The 25,485-nt window shown below is 31.2% G+C and overlaps 1 protein-coding gene across 2 annotated transcripts in view; it reads right to left on the bottom strand.

Annotated features, from left to right (window-relative positions):
- The window catches only part of Prp40 (pre-mRNA processing factor 40), a 149,441-nt gene that overhangs the window by 92,987 nt on the left and 30,969 nt on the right, over window positions 1-25,485 (bottom strand). For both annotated transcript variants that reach the window (XM_085822344.1, XM_085822345.1), the window contains exons 4-8: window positions 19,842-19,951; window positions 14,543-14,581; window positions 11,857-11,967; window positions 8,669-8,789; window positions 3,663-3,693 (exon numbers count right to left, since the gene is read on the bottom strand). In XM_085822344.1, the coding sequence (XP_085678470.1) occupies window positions 3,663-3,693; window positions 8,669-8,789; window positions 11,857-11,967; window positions 14,543-14,581; window positions 19,842-19,951 (412 nt within the window). The remainder of the gene's footprint in view (window positions 1-3,662; window positions 3,694-8,668; window positions 8,790-11,856; window positions 11,968-14,542; window positions 14,582-19,841; window positions 19,952-25,485) is intronic.

Here is a 25,485-nt window from a genome sequence, read left to right as displayed (position 1 = left end):
CTTCCAAAGAATGTTTTAAGTAACTTATTTCTCTTGTGTTATAGATTGGTATAAAAAACGTGACCTTTAATATGATTTAGATTATTTGTAACTGATATAATAATCAGGTCACTCAGTGTTACAGAATAAACACTGCTGAACTATTTTATTTCTTTGTCATTTAGCAAAAAATCTTTTAATTAAAATATTTATCCTTTGGACTTTGCTTTAAACTTTACTTATACAGTCAAAAGTCGTTAATTCGGACACCCATAATCTGGACCTCAAAGCTAAAATCTTTCTGCGCATGCGCCGCGTTGACGCATAGGCGTCAACGCGGCGCATAGGCGTTTTACGCATGCGCATAGGCGTTTTACGCATGCGCATAGGCGTTTTACGCATGCGCGCAAGACATTTACGACTGCGCATATGCGTTTGCGCAAGCGCAAAATACATTTTCGAGAGCGCTTTTAATGTATAACGGACGGTATAAGCTCTAATTATCTATTTCAGTTAATGTTGATGATTGCGTTGTTCCTTAATCTTCGAATTGGATCCGGCTTATTATTTTTTGGAGACTGTAAGAGCAATTTTATAAAAGTAAGCTTGAACTTTCGATTATGTCAAATAGAATTTCCGATGCTGGAGCTCCCAAAGGATCTAGAAAATGAAAGTATGTTTCGATGTCCATCAAACAAAAAATGAATTGCTACAAAAAATGGATAAAGCCATATCCTTTGTTTATCTAACCGTTTGGAAATCTGTTTATCAATTTCATGCTGCTCTGCGAGGGGGGAACGTCGCGGCGCGCAATGAACTGGAAGTTGATCTGTCAGCACTATCGTTATCTTCAGGGCAGATGTTTTTATTTTATTTGGCTTATAATTCCTTACTAAATGTAGTATTTCATCTCGATGTATTCCGTCTTTGATATGATTTAAATCAAATTCCTCGTCATTATAAATATCACGAATACAAATCAAATAGTTTTCTGGTTGCAATTTTCTAATTTCGGCTATGCGTAAGGTATGCTTTACGCATGCGCGCATTGAAAGAAATGTTTAATAAAGTAAACAAATAAATATTAAGCTTCTTTTTTTGTAAATTTTGATACCCTTTAGATCATAATTGCTCATTATTTTAAAAATTACGGTTTCATATTTTTAATTTTATAGTTTCTGCATGCCATCTTACCAGATTTAAACTGATGATCTATAATCCGGAAAAATCGATAATCCGGAATCGCCGAGGTCCCGACGAGTCCGGATTAAAGACTTTTGACTGTAGTTAAATTGCCTAGAAAACGAACAGCTGTCTTCAACTGAAACGCAGTTGATGTAATTGATATTTTAAAAAAATTGACAAGAATGCAAAATTTATGGAAGTGTAAGCAATCAAAAAATCTTAATTTTCTTGTGGTGAGCACTGAAAATAAATGTAGAAGGAACGAAGAAAATTAGGGAGAAAAGTAAGAAAAAATTTGAAGGGGAATTTGGTTGTCAGAAATACCAAGGTGTTTCGAAAGGTTGGATGCTTTTTAATATACTTTCAGAATATTTCAAGGAATTTGGGTGTTCAAGGAGAAAACACTTGAACGTGGACACCAGCAAATGCCATCAATTGAGCTTGTGCTGATGGAAAAGACAAAAACGATATCATTGCAGATTAAAGTGAAGAGCGACTGGTTTTCAACTATATGTTTGTATAAATTTAAATTACGTTATAGAACATCATATCATCATCAATGGAGAATCCCCTGATTTCTTATTCGAATTATTTGAATAGTCAGGAATTTATCCAGTGATATGATGATATCACATAAAGACATTTTTCTCTTGATGAAACCAGTCTTACCTTTCATCTCATGCCTACAAAATGTTTAGCCTCTAAAGACTGATAAAGGCTCTGACAAAACATATTGAATTAGATTATTAAGCTACGGCAAAGCAGGACTATCTGCCTAAAAGGAGGGATGCCTTCGTGAAGAACTTTCTAAGGGAAACCAGCTGGCATACACGTTAAAATGACAAAAACCGTGAAAACGCCCATGCAACCAGCCTGTTCGCCGGAATTTGAATCCCAGAGCGAATTACCAGTGTTCAGCAACTTTATCGCTTGACCGTTTGTGGGCCTTTATGAAATGGAAGGCGATAACTTTATTTAAAATGAATGTCAGAAATGCCAAGATGTTTCGAAAAGTTGGATGCTTTTTAATACACTTGCAGAATGTCTGAAGAAAAAGAGCAAGCCATTAAGAAGGAAAAAATAAATTTTTGCATAAAATTTAGTATTTTTTTAAATTTAAAACTTTTTAATCTTATGATATTTGATTCTTGCAATTTCAAAAATAAAATATTTAACTAAAATATGAATAACATTTTAAGAAACTAAATGCAGAATGATAAAATTGTGTAAAGCAATGAGCACAATGTTAAAGCTACATAAGGTTTTCCCCCTGCCTTCTTAGCGACCTTTCGTGGTGTAGTGGTCAGCACGTAATTGAGAGGTCCGTTGTTTGATTCCTGCAAAGGCGTTGCTAATTTTTCATCTCCTCTGCTTCCAAAGAGTACCTAATGTCTCTATAGCTATTTAAAGCAATATATGCAAGTCATCCTAAGTTAAAATATCGGTTATACATCTTTCTCATTTATATATCTTTTCAGAACGGAACATTGAAAGGCATGTTAACAGTGCTTTACTGTATTTTCTCTTTTAATATATTCAGTTTTCAGATGCATCGTAGTCTGGGACACAAAGTATTCTTCCGAAAGAAATGCAATTCAAATAAATAAAATGAAATCTTGGAAAATTTATATTAATAAATATATTTAAAATGCTCAGTTCGAATGAATTAATAGAAAATTTTAAAACAATTATCTGAAGAGACAATGCAACACAAACAATTAAAAGTCTAAAAATTACCTAAAATAATAACTATGACAAAAAATATAAAGAAAACTATTTAAAAAATAAACGATGCACCTTTTATTTAAACTGTGCAGATCGAATGGGTAAATAAAAAATTTTAAAACACTTATTTGAAAGAAACCATGCAACTTAAACAATTAAAATGACATTTGAAAAAGAAAAAATTACTTAATAACAATTATAATAAAAAATACAATATAAAGAACATTATTTGAAAAAAGGAATGATTGTAGCTTTTTTTCGCTCACGGGAAAGGATAACATAACATAACAGTAGGATAATAGGTTGCCTTATATTAAGAGGTTCGCCAACTGAACTATTCTTGGCGCAAACTGAAAAAAGCGCTAACATAAATTTGCGAATTTCTCCGTAAATTTCGCACCAAATTTTACAAAATTTTAATATTTAGGCATAATTTGAGTCATAGAATCAAAATATGGAAAACAATTGGTATGTTATTTCAGAAAAAGTCCAATTTCATGTCAAAATAACTATGTTAGAATTGAGCTATATATAAATATAATATATATTCTAAATTGTTCTTTCAAGACATGAAGATCGCAATTTGAATTTTGTTAAGCGGCCTAGTAGAATGGGAGATATAGAACTTTCCCATTTTTTTTCGCGCAGTGTACATACAGTAAATACACAGTTACATAAAACATGATTAAATTAAAAATATATATATATATTAAACTTATGATAATATAAAAAATTAATTAAATTAAAATGCACAAAAACATATTACATCATACCTTTCAACATCATCTTTTGCAGCGACTAAATCTAAAGAAAAAAAAAAAAAGTTTTCAAACCAAAAAAAAAAAAAAATTGCATTTTGACATGAAAAAAACAAAGTTGCTTCAATTTATTTTTACATACATTCACATAACTAAATAAAATTACTAAATATAATACAGCTGTGAGCTACAGTATGAATGCATCTTTAAATAATCTCTCCAGATGGATGACAGGAAGAAATTAACAATTTATTACAAACAGTAATGATATACAGAAAAATAAATAGCTGTAAATAGCTCAGAGAGATAATAGGCAAATCCGTCTCACAGCACAAAAACAGAAATTCCCAATATCAAATATTGAATACCAATAAAACACAATTCACCTAACTCTCTTTGAACTACAAATCCTCAGAGGTAATTAACAACTGACGCTTCCTGGCTCTAGGAGATTTATATAGTATTACACAGACTTTTGAAAGCTTCAGGAAAAAAATCAGCTCTTGGGCTTCAAAACTGTTTTTACCTAAAACTTGCCAAGTTGGAAAAAAATATCCACGTAATGCCAACTTAGTGAAAATTTTTGCCTGTTCCTACCCATTAGGAGTAGTTGCCGACCCATTCTAATTTGGATTCAGAATCAAAGTCAGAAGAACTACAGTTTTATTCAATAAATCAGTGCTTGCACAAGCCCATGAAAAAACACTAAAAGCCTGTTATTTTAAATGTAAATGCAAAAATTAAACAAATAAACAAAACAATATAAAAATACACAAAAACAATTACGCAAACAAAAGGATAGAAATTTACATCATCAGGTACGCATCTGACACAGAACTCATACATCTACTTTTTTCCATCCAGATTTGGTTTGATTATCTGAGTTTTTTTTTTTTTTTTGATAATTTTTAATATGAAGTCAAAATTTATTTCTATTTCTTGTAAATAAATAAAATTTAATTCATTTAGTAGTTTATAACTTTTTAAATTATTTATTTTAGCAATATCGATAATAATTTGTAATATTTATAACAAATGTAAAAGGATTTCATGTTTTTGCAGAGTTCTACCGTATAATTTTCCTTCGTGTTACTAACATTTTATATGTGCAGACTGGATTATATCAGACTTTTCCACCACTACTTATCCATTGCCCTGCAAAATTCTGGACCACCAGGTCCGGTAAAAAAGTAATTCCGGATCACCAGGTCGTAATGGGCTGGTGCACCATCAGGCTGGAACCACCTGCGATCATAAGCAACAGCTGGAACATCTGGAAGCAATTCCAGTAAAACCACTTGCAGAAAAATATGATAACACAAGCCATTGAGACACGAAGGTAGGAGGTAAGGGCACATGTTGTACTTGTTAACAATACCCATCCACACATTCACAAAGAAGTGGATTTGGAACGCATGCAGATTACCTAAAGGCATAAAAACCTAAACTGGAACATAACAACAATATAATTCAATCACTTTTAAAGCAAAAAATGCAAAATTTACCAATATATAAGAATAAAAAAGACTGAGCTCACCTAGATGGATAACAGAGAGACTCTCTCTCTATATATATTTATATATGTTTGGTTTGACAGAGTTCAATGGAAAAGGGAAATGCACAACTACATATTACAGCAGCCTCGTATACAAAATTTCAACATTCTAGGCTACTCGTTTTTGAGTTATGCGAGATACATAATACATACACACATCACAGAAAAATCTCTTTTGAATCCATTTTAAATCCATGTACTTCTTTTATTTCGTACAGGGAAGCAAAAAGTATAAAATATATTCTGCAGAAAAATGATGAATGAAAAGATGCTTGCACAAATCTGATGAGGCCTTTTTCAGAAAGAATAATACTATTTCACTATTAAAAAGTATCACCAAGTACCATATAAATTTTCACAAACATGTTGAAACATATTACAGAATGTGCTAAGAATAAAGCTAAAGCATGTAAAAGTTAACAAAATGTTAAATTTTAATATTTTATTAAAATATATCAAAAATATCAAAAAATCAAAAATATCAAATAAATATATCAAAAAAGGAATAAAACAAAAAGGAAAACAATTTTATTAAAATTAATTAAATTTTTAAAATTAAGTTAAACAATACAAATTATAGGAGATAATGAAATACATATTACTTATTAATTTGATCAACTTTCCTATTAACAGGAAAAGTTTAGGGTTTAATTTGTGTATAGATGAAATTGTAAGTGCACATACTTTGTAAGCAAATGCTTGTTACTCACGTAGAATAGTAGATCTTTTAATTCTGAATTTAATAACATTTAAATTGCTAAAGAGGTCAACTAGAGCCCATAGTATAGGCAAAAATGTTCTTGACCAAGTTGGCAACTTTTAAAATACTAGCAGAATTTCTGGAAGTTTTTGGAAACTCCACATTCAAAGTTTCAGGAGCAATTTTTCCCAGAAGCTTGCAGAAGTCCATGTGACACTATATAGTCAAAAGTTGTTAATCCGGACTCGTCGGGACTTCGGCGATTCCGGATTATATATCATCAGTTTAAATCTCGTAAGATGGCATGCAGAAATTCTAAAATTAAAAGTATGAAACCGTAATTTATGAAATAAAGAACAATTATGATCTAAAGGGTATCAAAATTTGCAAAAAGAAAAAGCTTAATATTTATTTGTTTACTTTATTAAACATTTTTTTCAATGTAAGTTGTTTAAGTTTTGCTTCGTTTCATGTGATAATACTTTCTCTTTAATTCTATTAAACAGACATAATTTCTTGTTCAGTTACAAAAATCCGCTGTTCAAGTCCTATAATTGCTGTGTCGAGAATACTGACTAATTTGTCAATCGAAATTTTTTCGTTTTCAATAACCTCTTCGCTATCGGAAGCGAATTATAATGACGAGGAACTTGTTTTAAATCATATCAAAGACGGAGCACATCAAGATGAAATACTACATTTGATAAGGAATTATAAGCCAAATAAAATAAAAACATCTGCCTTGAAGATAAGGATAGTGCTGGCAGATCAACTTCCAATTCATTACGCGCCTGCCGGGGCATCCCCCCCCCCCGCCGAGCAGCGTGAAATTGATAAACAGATTTCGGATTTCAAAACATACTTTCGCTTTAGATCCTTTACGTATTAATAAATATATATCGGAAATTCTATTTGATATAATCGAAAGTTTAAACTTACTTTTACAAAATTGCTCTTACAGTCTGCAAAAAATAATAAGCCGGATCCAATTCGAAAATTAAGGAACAACGCAATCATCAACATTAACCGAAATAGATAATTATTTAGCTTATACGTCCATTATACATAAAACGCGCACGCGAAAACGTATTCTGCACTTGCGCAAACTCATATGCGCAGTCATAAAAGGTCTTACGCGCACGTGTCAACGCGGCGCATGTGCAGAAAGTTTTTAGTTTTGAGGTCCGGATTATGGGTGTCCGAATTAATGACTTTTGACTGTATAAATATGGCTCTGAAAGTGAGGATCATCCTGTGCCTCAGATCTGAGGCACAGAAGTTCAAAAACAGTTTGCTGAAAGTTTACTCTGTGAGTGATATTGGTAATTTACGTTTCTTGTGTATTGAGGAGAATTTGTTTAATATCTGTGTTCTCAAGCAAGTTATAGCTATTTATTTTGTAGTGCATCATTATTAATTATGAAAATTATGAAAATTATTATTATAATTTCTTTGTGCTCATTTGGAGTGATTATTTAAAGAAACATCAACAGACCCATAGCTTGCAAGAATAAAAGCAATTAAAATATAAATTTCTCATTAAAATATTTTCTTGAATGCCCTTGAATTAAAATTAATTTTACAAAACATCTTTAAAACTTTATTGAATGCAAGCAAAAATTCTTTTATAATCAAATTTTTGATAGAAAACTATATTGCATACATAGAATTTATAGCCTTCTTTAGTGTTAAACATTTTCATATATTTATTTGTTACATAAACTATTATTAGAAGACTTGTTCAGTATATTAAAAATCCTGCTGTGCATATTTTTACATTCAAAGTTTGCTTTCCAGTAACTTAACGTTTTTAACTAGTAACAATTTGTCTTTTAGATAGCATCAAAATAACATAACCAATTATTATTATTATTATTATTATTATTATTATTTTACTTTTAGCTGATTTATCCCTGTCTCCTCTCTCACCAAATTAATGGAAAGTGAGAGTTTTTTAAATGATGGAAAAATGTAACTTAAAACTATACACGACACTGTAGAACAAATATAAAACAAACTATAAAATCAGTCTTTCAACACCATTTAAAATTACAGAAGAATATCAAACTATATGATAAGCAGCTTAAATTAGAAGGCTCCTGAAACTCTTCCAAAATAATTAAATAAAACTGTTCACTAAATGTTCTGAAATGCAGCAATTTGACAACCATTCATAAAGTGTCTCATCTTAAAATAAATAAATAAATAAATAAATAAATACAAAAGAGGGGGAAAATGAATGGACTGGAAGTGTAAAACTTTATTCTAAATCTGAATTTAGGCAAAGTTATTTTACATGTATAAATGGGTTTTCATCTTATTTAATGAGTGTATATTTGATTTCAGATAATCTTCAGCAATTAATTTAATCTTGGAAGAATATTTTAGCTACTACTGGAGGTATTTGTAGAAAATTTATGCAATGAGCATTTTTTTAATTGACTGTTTTAGAACTGGCTTCATAAATCTATCAAATAATAGCAATGAATATATATAAGCATAGCATAACTACCTTTAACTCATTTCATTTTTGATACATAAGGTGCTTATTACAATTTTACATATACAATAACTCAAACAAACATTTCTGATTATTTATGGAATAAGGGAAAAAATTCACAATTTTATTTCAAGACGTATTAATCAAATTAAAAATGTGTTTCATTCATTAAAAATGACATATCTGGAACATTTTCAGAAAATAAGATGAATATTTAAAACAATAAGAAAAATAAACTTGCATATATTAGTTACATAAATTTATACTTTTTAAATCTTCTAACTCTTTTGGAATGGTCCACCTAGATTCTTTTGTTTGGATGTTATGATAATAAGTACGTCCAGTCTCTGACTTATATTCTTTCCAAGGACACTGAGACAGTAAAAGCTAGAGTTAAGGAAATTAATCAGCTTTTAGTATGGCACAGAATGGTTAAAAATTGATAATTTTTTTACACGAAATAGATATTACAAATACAACAAATTTTAAAAGACTTTTTCAAGTGTACTTATACATGTAAGCATATAAAAAAAAGCTCCTTGTAAAAACTTAGCTCCGAAAGAAATTGACAAAAAAATTTGTCCTTATGCCTAATATGTCCACCAACCTTTGCTAACATTTCAGTAAAACTGGTTGCATTTTAAAATCTATTTTTCTAAATACCCTTAACAATAATCTGCATGTCAGAAAGTACAATTAAAGCAACTATTTATAATGCACTTGAATATGATAGTCTTTACAGTAGCTTCTAGATTATGAATCTTGAAAAACATAACATTAATGTAACATAAAGAGATTGAATTCAAAATATATTCAAAGAAAGTACAGATGGAAATATAACTCACATAAAAATATGATGTAGAAAGAGAACAAAAATAATGATTGCATTTTAGCAATCATTTTTGTCCAGGTAATATAATTAATATGCAGTGTACAGATTCATTATGTACCTACTTAATCATACTGCATAGAAGGGGTAGAGTAGACTTTAAGGTACCCCTTGTATTATGGCGAAGTTGTTGTTTGATTTATCGCCAAGTTGTTGTTTCATTTATGGTAGCCTGAGTTGTTGAATGTTATGGAAACCCCATTGTGACGTAATCAGGTGCATGATTCTAGGAAATTTTGAATCATGGGATGTTTTGTAAGCGTTTTTGTGGTGTGTGTTGGTTTGATTCTTTAGACGGTAGAATGGCCGAATGTAGTAAGATTAATTTGAAGTTTCTGTACGATTTGGAGCGAAAGGGGAAAAGAGCTTTAATTGACTGGTGTGTAAATGAAAGATTACTTAGTAGCCATTATAAGTGTCCTGTATGTAGGAAGGATATGCGTCTAGTCGAACGTAAAAACTGTTTAGAGGAAGAAAGGTTCAGATGGTCATTATGTGAAGCGTTCGATCAGAAAGAGTACCTGGTTTGAAAAAAGTCATTTGAGTATGATTGATATTTTGATTTTTATGTGGCTCTGGGTGTACGAAGCGAACTCAAAAATCATGGTAAGTGAATACTTGCTTTTGGTGGTGCTTAAATGTATAACATGTTTTTCCTTTTTTATGTTATTTTATTGTTTGCTTTAAAATTTATATTATTGAGATTATGTATTTTTTGTTTTCCTATATTGCTGAATTTGCTGCTCCTTTGACTTTTTGAGTGAAAATATATCGATGTGTACATGGACAAAGTAAAGGTAGTGTGCAATGCAAGTTTGTGCAATTCCGGGAATTTTGTTTTTTAAGTGAAAATAGGTCGACGTGTACATGGATAAATTAGTGCGCAATGCCATTTTTGTGCAATTTGGGGATTTTTTTTTAAGTGAAAATAGATCGGCGTGTACACGGATAAAGTCAAAAGAGTGTGCAATGCCATTTTTGCGCAATTCGGGGTTTTTTTAAAGTGAAAATAAGTCGATGTGTACATTGATACCGAGTTTGTGCAATTGTTTGTCTTGTTATTTTGGCTTTGTGTAGTGGCGATTTTTCATGCAAAAATTTTTTGGGGGCCGCTTCGCAAGAAAAAATAACGAGTCAAAGAATTGCACAAAATCGGTATCCATGTACCGCCAAAAATCGCCAAGTTTTGCCAAGGGGTAACCTAAACTATACTTTTACCCATAGAAGTCATACCTGACTATTCTAGAACAGCAGCTCTTATTGGCCATTTGTTAATTTGCTATATAGGCAACTGTTTAAAGTTTCTGCCTTAGAAAATAATGCTTGTATGCGCAATCTTTGCCATATCCAAAAATGGCAAAGACTTTAATTGTAATAAAGTGTAATTTGAATTACTTATTTTGATATTCTTAAAACTTTACATGAAAGTAATAACAATTAGCTGAGTTTAATAGTACTGATAAGAACTCCTTACAAAATATAAAAAGCTTCTAAGATCATGAAATATAGCGAGAGAGACAAAAATTTTAAATTATTTGCAGCATATATAAAGATGGCATTGCAATTAGTGATCATTAAAAGTGAACATTCTGTTACAATAAACAGAAAATTGACACAATGAATGAAATTATTTTACATTCACTTTTGTAACAGAAACCACTGATTAAAACTTTTTTTAACTAATTAAAACTCTCTCTCTCCCACTACCCCTTCAAATATCATTCCTACTAGTCTATAATTTTTACTTTTGAATAAATAAGAGAAGAAATACAAAGAAAAAACATGAAAAACTAAGAGGTCCTCGCAACCGAAATCAGGATTTTCTGAGAAGTTTCCATGCATGGCAGTACCATTTTAAAAGTTCGCGTTATACTGCAAAATTTAAGTTGTTAAATTATTTATGATATGACTTTGATGTAAAATATTTAACATTTAATTAGATATTCTAAATTTTGTGTTCTTTAGCTAATTTCATTTGCCGACTTTCTTATGCTTTTATACTGGGGAAGGGGGATACTGGAAAGGGAAGTTTTATTTTATCGAAGTTCTTTTAAAGATAATGAAAAATAAAATTAATAATTAATATATCTACTAATTGTGAGGGTGAATTTTGATCATCTTAATATATACCGATATAGAAGAAAATCTACACAAACATTAACTTATTAAACATTAGTTAAATTTTCATAAAAAGTTCTGCAAATATCTGCAGTATATTAAGGTAATTCAGACTAAATAAAATTTAATAAGAAAAATTATGCTCAAATTAATGTTTAGGTATGTGAAATGGAATTTTTACAATTAGAGTTTCATTAATTCAATAAATTTCTTTTACTATTGTAAACCATTTTGTATGGCAAAGGCTAAAAATTAAAATTGGTCATCTACCGGGAAACCAGGAGATGTGACAACAAAACTGGAAGTCTATTGGTTTCACCAAGAGGGTTGACAGCTATGGAAAAGACTAGAAACAGAATGAAGCTTTTTAACTGAAATTTCACAAGTTATTGTCGAGTAAAAATTCTATGAGAAAACAAGCAAATAAAAAAAAAAAATATCATTTACCTCTGACTGTGATTTCAATTCGTCAGGCTTCTCCCAGCTTGACTGCTTCGTAATATGATTATAAAAATAAGTCCGCCCATCAGGAGCTTTGTGTTCCGTCCAATTACTTTTCTAAATTAATAAGGTAATATACTTTAAGTAAGCAGCACTGAAGGTTTATAAATATAAATGGTTTAGGTCCAGAACATAATTTAAATAAAATGAAAAAATACAACATCCCCTGACTTCTTTCTATCACTTACTATTTTTTATGTGAACTTATAGTTCACATAAAAACTTATAGTTCACAATTAATTTAAAATTCACATTTAAATTTAAATACTAGGTGCAAGAGAAATCTTATTAAGGAATCCATTCAGTTTTCTTTTAAACTTAATGGTAATTTCTGTAGATTATATTTTTAATTACACAGTCACCACCTAATTAACCAGGCTACAGATCAACATGGAAAATGGAAAAATTACTATACAAATTATCAGCATAAAATATCACTATCTATGTAGGAGTAAGTACTTGCATATATTCCATTGACCATGAAACTATCGCCAAGCAGGGCGATTCAGTTCCAATTGTGGATCAGCATGAAATAACAACACACCCATGCATATGTTTAATACAAGCCTGATAAGCTTTTTTTTTTTTTTTTTTTTTTTTTTTTTATGAACAAGGATGTAAATAACTGCTATTGTTGTGTCTTTCCCTTGCACTAAAAATATATTTAAAATTTTTTTTGAACCTGCCTTGTGTGGTACATCAAGTATTAGATTATTTTCAAATTTATAAGATCTCCCCCGGGGAAAAAAAAAAAAAAAAAAAAAAAAAAAAAAGTGTATATTGATCAACACAATACGGTCAGCTGCACACAGCTGATAAAACGGTAACAGACAGGAAAAATCAATAACCTGTGGGAAGTCTGTAGTTTGCACTAATAGTGTTCGAAACAGATCATCCTAAATCAAAAGACCTAACAAAATAGTAGAAATCAATGAAAATCTTTTTAAGAAGCACAAAAAATCAAGTGGATCAATTATTGATCCAAAAACAGGTGTTTCAGTTCTTTCAGAATTCAAAAGAAACAAACAGCACACCATTAGTAGGACAGGGAAAATAATCTGAAATAACAGCAGTGATGGCAAAAGATATCAGAGTATCTGGGACTTTTCTAACTGACAACATGACATACTTTAATTTACATAATCTAAAATACATAGATTTTAAAATCCTTTTACTATAATACTTATTTTATAAATAAAGTGTACAGACGTTAATTTTCTTTTTGGCATTGACTCATACCATAATACAACAGTAATATAAATAAACAAAGCAAGGGGAAACTCTCTTTTGTTTAAAGAATCGATTTCATCAATGCACCTAAATGAACTTATCCTCCAGATAAAACTTAAAAATACAAATTATTTGCTAATATTTTTCTGCTAATTATAAAATGGATTATTTATCTTCCCAAAGTTTTTTAAATGCTCTCAGATTTATAGTGACTTTAAGTTAATTGAGGGCATTGTTTTTTGATATTACCTAGATAAATCAGGAGTTAACTGTGTATCATTTACAGAAAGCAATGAATGAATGCTAACTGAAATAAATACTATTCACTGAAATTCGGAGATGAATACATTGTACATACTGTGCAATTAAAAATATTTCCAAAGTTAAAATGTTATTTTTGTTTGTTTATTTGGGATGAGCTATTATTTGTATTAAAGCTGCTATATTAAGAAACTGCAAACATATAAAATCAAACTACACACTAAGGCACATTACAAGATCTGTTAGAATCATAAAAATACACCAAAACTGCACAAAAAACAAAGATTAAAGTTGTATCTTAGTCCCCCCCTCAACCCAAAGGAATATCTCATAATACTTCATTAGCAAGGCAGCCTAACATATAAATACAATGCATCGGTAAAATTAGAAATTAGACTCAGCTAAAATCAAGTTTCAGAAATAATTTTATAGAGCTCTATAACCTATATTATACAATAGTGCTTAGATTTAAAATGCAAATAATTTTATTACTATCAGTAGTCCAGTGAAAAATATTAAATGAACTAACTACACAAGAAATGCCAGTTGCAGAAAGTGATAACTGAATAACAGAGGTAAGCTGATGATGAAAAGAGAACTGACACTTTGATTAAATTCCACTAAATGGATGTATGGGATTTTAATAAAATAAAAAAAGTTATATAGATTAAAATAAACATAATTTAATACATTAATGCACAAAAATATTAAAATTTAATATGTAACAGCCAGCAAAATGAATTTTTTAATAATTGTATTTAGCAACTAAAAATATCCAAAGGTCATTCCAAAAATGACTTTTTACCCTTGTGTCTTATTGTAATTACCAGTATTTCTATTTAGTGTAGCTCTTACTGATAAAAGACAAGGACAGGCATTTGGGGGGGGACCAAACAAGTTACTGTTGTAGAAAAGGTATCAAAATAATGACAGTCAACTCTTAACTAATTCTTATAATTGAATTATTCAATAATGCTTCGAACTTTCATCAAAACCATGTAAATAAACAATTTTCACTTGAATTACAAAGACAAAGAAATTATTTGAATATAACTAACTACCTCTTGGCACTAACATTCTTAAAAGTATCCCCTCTCAAAAAATTAAAATTTTTGAGTAAAATGGCACAAAGAAATCTTACTTTTTCTGGTCCTTTAGAAGCAACAGGAACAGGTTCACTCTAAAATAAGAGAACATAGCGTCAACATAAAACAATCTAGAAACTTCTTTTATTTATAATAAGGTTATTCCATAATAAAGGTTTGATTATACTCGCATAAATGCATCAGAACTTTTATTTCTTGCATATCAGTTTGAATGATTTAAGCTTGTGTTTTGCCAGTTAAAAATTCAGAAAGAAGAATTCTTTTGTAAGGCCAATTATGACTTAAAATAATCTGAGCATTTATAAATTAAATTTCAATATAGGTTCTTAAAAATTAAATTTCAATGTAGGTTCTTCAATACGTAGAAAATAAATTATTCAGCACATGTGACTTCTGTTACTTACTGATGAACCAGCAAGTAACCAATGAGTCCTTAATAACCACCTTTGGATCATCCAACTGAGTGGCACAACTTTTTGGATCTGCTTATGAAGACTGCATTTAGACAACATTTATTAATTAAATTTGTTAAAATTGATTAGTTTATTTCTGTTTTTAGAAATTCTCTTCATTAAGATAATATTTAGATCATTAAAGTAAAAAGAGCAAAATATTTTAAATAAGAAGGTAATATATACAAAATAATAAAAATTTCATGACTTGGTAAAGACAGTCATACCTTTCAGGGGGCTAACAATGATACTTGTATAATTTTAAACCTGCATAATTTATAATACATATCTAATAGATATTTTTTATTAATATCGACGGCATTATTTAATTTATCCCTCCAAGTGTCATGGGTTTAGCACTGAAATTTCAGAGTTCCCCAAAATGTCACGAATAAATGGTATTTTCTTGAATATAATTAAAAACACGATTCTGTTACTTTCTATTTTGATTCCTTTTCTTCTCATATATATGCAACATGAAATCGAAAACATTAAAAGTTGCCAGAAATTTTCATGTGTAATGATTACGAAAGCCACCCTTCTATGCCAAATTTTATGTCCCTAACGCTAAGAGGGTTAATAAAAGATCCAACTTTTATTCACAAATGTGTCCACCACAGGCATGTTATCTGCAGTAGTACATTAATAATCTCAGGAATGGCAAATGAGGAAACCATCATTCCAAATAAAAGCTCAGTTTTTTTCACAAAAAATATATATCAAAGTGCTCATCTAGATATACATAACAATGAGAAATTCTGCTGCTAACATTTTATAAATATGCAGTGCAAAATTTTTTAAAACAAAATTCAGTGATATAATGCTATTTGGCAACTTTTCGAAACTGGAATTTTGAAAACTATTGCAAAGTAGCCAAGTTGATTCTTCAATGAGAATATAAATAAAGAGATAAAAGTGAAGCATAAATATTTTGGTTGCTAATTCACAATAACTTACAGTAAAAGATTAAACATGCATGATCACAATTCTGGAAATTATTACTGTAGTCTAGTTACTTATGTCTAATTTTCTAATAATTTTGGAGTGATACAAATAGTATACACTTTATGTAAGAGTAAATAAATGCTGAGTTTAGACTGAAAGTATAGCATAAGTGAAGAGCAGTGTAAAAAAATGATTAAAGTAGTTATTTTAATGCCAACTGCACTTAGAAAATTGATTTTAATTGCAAGGTTCACAACTGTGAATATTTGCTGATAGTTTACAAAACACAATATTAATAAGATTTTCAAACTGACCCACGTGCACCTTTACATATCAGCATGCATACCAGGAGTACCTCCTAGTATGCTCTGTAAACATGAAAGTTATTGCACAGTTTTTATTTTAGTAACAGGTGGCTGTAGGCATACATTTAAGCAATTTAAAAAAAAAAAAAAAAAATTGTAAAAATTACAAAAATCTAACTTTTTATCTATTCCTTTGATACCTATCCAATGGAAGCAAAAAGGTTAACACAAATCCTGAACTTTCAGAACTTTTTTTTTTAAATTAGTACATTCTAATTACTGTATTTGACAGCATATAAGACACACTTTTCTTCCTAAATTTGGTATCAAAAAAGTTACCTGCGTCTTATACGTGAAGGACACAGGTTAACTTTCAATACTGAATGTATTTTTAGCACGGATAAAGGTCTAGACACACATAACTTTTTCCACATCTGCCATAATTATTTTGTGCATGCGTGAAATATTTGTCGCCAAAAAGCGCCAAAGCTCGAAGCTGATATCAAAGTTCGAACAGGTTCGACGATCACATTACGTCTATGGAGCCTTTCTTTCTTTACATAGACTTTCTTTGACTCAGCCGACACACGTATCGGTGCTTACTCTGTATAAACGTGTCGGTATCGGTGCTTAAAACTATTTGTTTAAAAAAAAAAAATCTCTGGAAAATATGACTACAGGAAACAAGAGATTAAGCTATATAATTCAGTATAAACTAGGAGTGTTAAACTACACCAAAGTGCATGGAAACAGAGCAGCAGCAAGGCATTTCGGTCCACCACCTACTGAAAAAATGATACGTACTTGGCGACTGCAGGAAGATCAACTGAAGACTGCTAAAAAAAAAAAAACATAACCTTCGATGCCCAGCTCCATCTTGGCCTGAGCTTGAAAATCCATAAAAATGTGGGTGATAAATAAGAAGAAATCTGGGATAAGTGTTTCAACCAAAATGATAATCAATGAGGCCAAAGGATTTGCAGAAAAACATGGGAATCAGAACTTCCAGGCTCATTCAGGGTCTGAGGGCTGGTGCTACAGGTTCATGAAAAGGCAAGGCTTATCAATGCACACAAAAACAACTATTGCACAGAAAATGCCAGCAGATTATGAAGAAAAAATACTAGCATTTCATAGGTTTGCTATAAATGCACGCAAGAAAACTTCTTTTGAGCTCGGTCAAATAGGAAATATGGATGAAATTCCACTCACATTTGATGTACCATCCAACAAGACTGTGAGTTTTAAAGGGTCTAAATCAATAACCATAAAAACCACAGGTCATGAAAAAACCCGATATACGATAGTTCTAACATGTTGTGCTGATGGCACAAAACTACCGCCGTTTTTCATATTCAAAAGAAAAACTCATCCAAAAGAAAAACATCCAACGGGTGTTATTGTTCATGTCCATCCGAAAGGTTGTCTGGACGAAGCTGGAATGAAACTGTGGTTAGAGAAGGTATGGGCGAGGCGACCTGGTGGACAAGAAAATGCTCTCTTTTGGTTTTGGATCAGTTTAGCGCCCATAGAACTGAAACCATAAAGAATAAAGTGAGAGAATTAAAAACCCAGATAGCTGTCATTCCTGGTGGACTGACTAGCCAATTGCAGCCTTTAGATGTATCAGTGAATAAGCCATTTAAGGAAAAAGTGCAAGAAAGATGGAACAAGTGGATAGGAGAGCCACATCACGCCCTCTCACACCCTCAGGTAGAATGAAGCGGCCCTCTATTTCACAAATGCGCGAGTGAGTAAAAAGATCTTGGGAGGACGTAAAGGCTGAAGTAATTGTTAAGTCCTTTAAAACGTGCAGAATCAGTAATGCTCTTGACGGAGCAGAAGACGGCGCATTATTCGAAGAAGGTGATACTAGCGATGATGGAAACAGTAGTGATGACGATATTCTCGTTTTCGATGATGATGATAGTGAAAAGGACTTTTATGGTTTTGAAAGTGATTAAAGTCTAATTTCATGATAGGCAATGTTTTCCTTGAATTTGTGTTTTTCGTTGTTTCTGCTTTATTTTGTATTATGTTTGATTACTTGCCGTTCACTCATTTATTCATTATTGAAATTTACATATCATGTTCAAAATAGCTTGCCGTTTGTTAATTTTCCTTAATAAAAATATGTTTGGTAATTGCATTTAATGATTGTTTATTTGGCTTTTACGAAACGTGATAACTAAAAGAAACCACATTTGAAGTTATTGTGGACTATTGAAACTTTCTTTCCTTGTGTGTGGCCTTCTAAATAAGGGTGCGTATTATATGCCGTCAAATACGGTAGTGACATACTCACAAAAAGTCACTAATTCATTGGTGATTTTGTGGAATGGGAAAAACTTTTGTATGGCTATCTTTACAGCTCATAGCTATTGTTTTGGTCACAATTTATGCATATTAAAGAAAATCTGAAGGCTTTCAGATTTTATAATGTTTTGTGAGTTACCTTTCGAATTGAATAGTCCTTCTGGGCAAATTGCCCGTTTGGACTAAAAAGAAGAAGGAAAGAGAACAGGCTATCCATTTGATTCTTTGAGTTTTTCAAAAATGCATATACAGTCAAAAGTCATTAATCCGGACTCGTCGGGACTTCGACGATTCCGGATTATCGATTTTTCCGGATTATAGATCATCAGTTTAAATCTTGTAAGATGGCACGCAGAAATTATAAAATTAAAAATATGAAACCGTAATTTATGAAATAAAGAACAATTATGATCTAAAGGGTATCAAAATTTGCAAAAAGAAAAAGCTTAATATTTATTTGTTTACTTTATTAAACATTTCTTTCAATGTAAGTTGTTTAAGTTTTGCTTCGTTTCATGTGATAATACTTTCTCTTTAATTCTATTAAACTGACATAATTTCTTGTTCAGTTACAAAGTTCCGCCGTTCAAGTCCTATAATTGCTGTGTCAAGAATACCGACTAATTTGTCAATCGAAATTTTTTTGTTTTCAATAACCTCTGTCACTTTTCTTCGCTATCGGAAGCGAATTATAATGACGAGGAACTTGTTTTAAAACATATCAAAGACGAAGCATATCGAGATGAAATACTACATTTGGTAAGGAATTATAAGCCAAATAAAATAAAAACATCTGCGCTGAAGATAAGGATAGTGCTGACAAATCAACTTCCAATTCATTACGCGCCCGCCGCCGAGCAGCGTGAAATTGATAAACAGATTTCGGATTTCAAAACATACTTTCGCTTTAGATCCTTTACATATTAACAAATATATATCGGAAATTCTATTTGATATAATCGAAAGTTTAAGCTTACTTTTATAAAATTGCTCTTACAGTCTGCAAAAAATAATAAGCCGGATGCAATTCGAAAATTAAGGAACAACGCAATCATCAACATTAACTGAAATAGATAATTATTTAGCTTATACGTCCATTATACATAAAATGCACGTGCGAAAACGTATTCTGCACTTGCGCACACTCATATGCGCAGTCGTAAAAGGTCTTACGCGCACGCGTGAACGCCTCTGCGCATGTGTCAACGCGGTGCATGCGCAGAAAGTTTTTAGTTTTGATGTCCGGATTATAGATCATTCCGAATTATGGGTGTCCGAATTAACGACTTTTGACTGTACTGCAGGAAAAAAGTTACCTGCACAGTTTCCTTAGGAATGCCATTAATTAATGGAGATGAAGGTGCTGTGACAACAGGTACATTTGTAGGTGGAGCAGAGATTACAGCAGGAGTTGGAATAGTAGTACCTGTAAAAATACAAGACAGTCCAGTTAAAAAAAATCCTTATAATTTTCAGAATTTTGCTTTTATATCATAGTTCTTCAGTTTAAATTTTCTGACTTTTTTTTTATAATCTTATTGGGGAGGGGGAAACCCCCTCTTTTACCAAAAATTTTTGTATACAGTACATTATGCATACAGTACAAGTCTTTAATCCGGACCTCAAAGCTACAAACTTTCTGCGCATGCATAAACGCATAATGTGTTTACGCATGCACATAATACGTTTACGCATGCGTGTTTAATGTAAAATGGACGGTATAAGCTAGGCTAAAATTATCTAATTATCTATTTCAGTTAATGTTGCAGATTGTGTTGTTCCTTAATCTTCTAATTGGATCCGGCTTATTATTTTTGGCTGTTAGAGCAATTTCATAAAAAGTAAGCTTAAACTTTCGATTACGTCAAAAAGAGTTTCCGATTCTGGAGCTGCCAAAGGATCTACAAAGCAAAAGCATGTTTCGATGTCCATCAAACAAAAAGTGGAGTTACTGCAAAAAATGCATAAAGGCATATCCTTTGTTTCTATAACAATTCCGAAATCTGTTTATCAATTTCACGCTCATCTTCAGGGCAGATGTTTTTATTTTATTTGGCTTATAATTCCTTACTAAATGTAGTATTTCATCTCGATATATTCCATCTTTGATATGATTTAAATCAAATTCCTTGTCATTATAAATATCACGAATACACATCAAATAGTTTTCTGGTTGCAATTTTCTAATTTCGACTATGCGTAATGTATGCTTTAAGCATGCGCACGTTGAAAGACATGTTTAATAAAGTAAACAAGTAAATATTAAGCTTTTTTTTTTTTTCGTAAATTTTGATACCCTTTAGATTATAATTGCTCTTTATTTCATAAATTACGGTTTCATATTTTTAATTTTATAATTTCTTCATGCCATCTTACCAGATTTAAATTGATGATCTATAATCCGGAAAAACCCCTAATCCGGAATCGCCGAAGTCCCGACGAGTCCAGATTAAAGACTTTGTACTGTATTTCAACTCTAAAATACATTTATATTTGAATATAAATATTTGAAATATGTAATAAAATATGCAATTTTGGAACCTATTTTGATAAAGAAATTATGCAGCAAGAAGGTTAAAGCATTACTTTATAGAACTTTTAATTATAATTCTATTCATGATAGACTTGTGTGAATAACTTAACCAGAACTAGAGACACAGCAAGAAACTTCCTACCTGATCTTGATGGCAATTTTTATCATGTCCTAATCCTAAAATCGATTTTCTCAGAAGGTTATAGAACTGCTTTCTCTTACTCTTGTGCAATAGTATATTTATACTATTGCAATAGTATATTTATACTATTATAAAGCTATGAGGTAGTTGTAAGCAAACTGAATTAAGACTTGGTTTGTCAATGATAGTTGCATTACTGAGTTAACTACTTGCTGATTACTGGTTCAGATTATTTATTCTCTGAATCAATTTTGTTGATCTGTAATATTTCTCAGGTGTTAAAAATTTGGCTTATACCTGAGTATTTTCCTCAGGTTATTTTTAGCTGTTTATTTTGCTTGTAAAAAATTTTATTCATCTCAAGATGGAATAGAGTTTCAAATCTTTCTATTCCGGACCATTTATTTTTAGATTTCTATGAATATATAGCATGCAGCAACTGGTATCAGAAATGCGATAACTTTGAATGCTTATTAGAAAGATGAAAGTGTGCTGGCAAGAGTCATTGTGGATATGACCATTGGCCAGCTGGATAGAAGCAGCAGCTAATGCCAATGAAATTATGAAGAAAATATTGCATTGACTTTCTGCCCAAGGACTAACTGTTTATTGAATGACATCCTGACTTAATCATGTCCTTTCCCTTTAATAAGAAGCTGCAGACATAAATACTTCTGGCCCCATAAAAAAAGAGACGTCAAAACCTTAGAGAATGCTTTAGAGCTTCAATATGGCGACACAGTTTTCATTAATTTATGCTTTTTACTGTCACCTTAAGACGCAGTAATATAAAGGAGGGATATATCAAGAACTCACAACAGATGAAGAAAAATTAAGCAGCCAGCATTTCAAAATTTCACCCCCTGAATCAGAAAGATCAGAATACCTCATAGGATAGAAAATAAAAGTCATGATAAAGTCGTCAGTGTGACTGACTGTGCACTGATTATGCCTTATATTGGTTACTCAGTTTTAAATATCTAGAAGGTCAAGTAACCAAATGGATAAAGTGACTAGAAGAATATAACATGGAAATTCTACAACACAAAAGATCTTCATCTGTAAATGCCGATGCACTGTCAAGAAAATTCCATGCACAGAAGTGCAAACACTGCTTGGAAGCTAAGGAAAATTATGGGTTAGAAATCATACTTGCTAGACAAGTTAATGTACATCCTATAACTAATCCCTGGAGCAATGATGACTTGAGAAAGCTTAAATGAAACAGTACGACAAATGTGACACGAAAATTTTTCTTAGAGAAACTCATCTTACTTTAGTCCCTAGTGTTTTGTCAAACCTTCATAGCAGGAATTATTTGGTAGTATATAGACACTCTATAAAGTTTATGAATGCTTCTGCTGTAACAATACTTAAGTAGATGTGGAAAAATTATAAAAACGTTTTTATCTACTTCCTATATTTTTCATGCTGCTTGCACATATGTGCAAACACTATGAAAAAACACACATGCACATTAGGCAGTTTTCTTATGCTTAACATTTTTTTTTTAAACTTTACAACATAATAACAGCTTTAAAAAAATGTAATTTTTATAATTAATACAGTAACTGGTACAAATAAATTTTACATTTAACCCGCGAGCGCGTGCACTGGGTCCATCAGACCCAGTGCACGATTAAACAAACTTCTCAAAGCAACCCCTTATTTCATACAAGTTGTTGAGGTCGTGTGTAGTCATGCCTGAGGTCGATCTCTTTATGTTTCCGAATGTTTTTTGCTGGGGCTTTGATTAGGAGGCTTGATTTTGATAGGATCAGGTCTTTCAGATTTAGCATACATATTCATATTACTACATAGCTAATCTGTGATAGTATTGAAAGTGGCAAACATGTCACTAATTTATCTAACAAAGAAGAAATGCTGTAAAAGTTATTAGATGTACACTGCTCAAAAAAAAAAAAAAAAATGGGACAGTCCTATATCTCCCGATCTACTGGGCCGATTGACAAAATTCAAATTGCGTTCTTCATGTCTCGAAAGCGCGACTTAGGATATATATTAGATTTATATATAGCACTATTCTAACATAGGTATTTTGACACAAAATCGGACTTCACTTGGCGAACTTCTTAATATATGGCAACCTAGTTTCCTTAGGAAAAAAAGTCACCATCGTTCCTTTTTTCCAAATAATATTCTTTATATTATATTTTTAATTATAACTTATTATTTTAAGTAATTTTTTCTTTTCGAATTTCATTTTAATTGTTTAAGTTGCACTCTTTTCTTTTTTTTTCGAATAACTGTTTTAAAAATTTCTATTTACCTATTCGAACTGCGTAAATAAAGGTGCAGCGTTTATTTATTTATTTTTTTTTCAAATAGTTTTCTTTATATATATTTTTCGTCATAGCTATTATTTTAGGTCATTTTAAAATTTTTATACTTTTATTTTAATTGTTTGTGTTGCATTGTCTCTTCAGATAATTGTTTTAAAATTTTCTATTTATTTCTTCGAACTGAGCATTTTGAATATATTTATTAATATCAATTTTCCAGAATTTGATTTTATTTATTTGAACTGCGTTTTTTTCGGAAGAATACTTTGTAACCCAGACTACGATGCGTTTGAAAACTGCATACTATATTAAAAGAGAAAATACAGTAAAGCACAGTTTTACACGCCTTTCAATGTTCCGTTCAGAAAAAATATATATAAATAAGAGAGATGTATAACCGATATTTTAACTTAGGATGACTTGCATACACTGCTTTAAACAGTTTTATCATTGTGCCCATTGCTTTACACAATTTTATCCTACATTTTGTTTCTTAAAATGTTATTCATATTTTAGTCAAATATTTTATTTTTGAAATCGCAAGAATCAAATATCATAAGATTGAAAAGTTTTAAATTTAAAAAAATACGAATACTAAATTTTACGAAAAAATTTATTTTTCTTCTCTGTTTCTTTAAGCATTCTGAAAGTATATTGAAAAGTATCCAACTTTTCGAAACATTTTGGTATTTCTGACAATCATTTTAAATAAAGTTATCGCCTTCCATTTCATAAAGGCCCACAAACGGCCGAGCGGTAAAGTTGCTGAACACTGGTAGTTCACTCCGGGGTTCGAACCCCGGTAAACGGGCTGGTTGCATGGGCGTTTTCGTGGATTTTCTCATGTGTACCGCGTATGACAGCTGGTTTCCCTAGAAAGTTCTTCAAGAAGTATTTCGTCAGAGCCTTTATCAGTCTTTAGAGGCTAAACATTTTGAAGCTATGAGATGAAAGGAAAGACTGGTTTCATCAAAAGGTTTTGGTTTATTTTATTATGACAAAGCACACTACGGCTATCTGCCTAAGGGTCGGGATGCCTTCCTGGAGGACTTTCTAAGGAAAACTGGTTCGCATACACTTACACATGGGGAAAACCACGAAAACGTCCATGCAGCCAGCCCGTTCGCGGGATTCGAACCTCGGACCGAACTACCAGTGTTCATCGACTTTACCGCTCGGCCGCTAGTTCATCAGGAAGGGAAAAAAACATCTTTAAATGACATCCACATACATCACTGGATAAACTCCTGAATCTTCAAATAATTCGACTGAGGAAATCATGGGATTCACCATTTATGATACGATATGATGTTCTATAACGTAATTTACACAACCATATAGTTTAAAACCAGTCGCTCTTCACTTTAATCTGCAATGATATCGTTTTGCCTTTTCTGTTAACACAAGCTCAATTGATGGTATTTGCTGGTGTACTCGTCCAAGTGTTTTCTCTTTGAACACCTAAATTCTTTGAAGTATATCCTGAAAGTATATTCGAAAGCGTCCAACTTTTTGAACATCTTGGTACGTCTGACAGCCAAATTTCCCTGCAAATTTTTGCTTACTTTTCTCCCTAATTTTCTTCTTTCCTTCTACAGTTATTTTCAGTGCTCACACAAGAAAATTAAGATTTTTCGACTGCTAGACTTCCATACATTTTGCATTCTTGTCAATTTTTTAAAATATCAACTATATGAATTGCGTTTCAGCTAAAGAGCTTTTCATTTTCTAGTCATTTTAGCTATTAATAAAGTTTAAAGCGAAGTCCAAAGGATAAATAATTTAATTAAAAGATTTTTGCTAAATGACAAAGAAATAAAACGGTCCAGCAGGGTTTATTCTGTACCACAGAGTAACCCGATTCTTATATCGGATGAAACAATCTAAATCATATTAAAGATCATGTTTTTTTATACAATATATAACGCGAGAGAAAAAATTAGCTTCTTAAAACATGCTTTCTAAGAGAATTAATATACAAA

This window comes from Stegodyphus dumicola, chromosome 8 (genome assembly GCF_044657685.1).
Source record: "Stegodyphus dumicola isolate Sdum_Otavi_A_Nest chromosome 8, ASM4465768v1".
Lineage (NCBI taxonomy): Eukaryota > Metazoa > Arthropoda > Arachnida > Araneae > Eresidae > Stegodyphus > Stegodyphus dumicola.
This window is presented reverse-complemented; position numbering and strand designations above follow the sequence as displayed.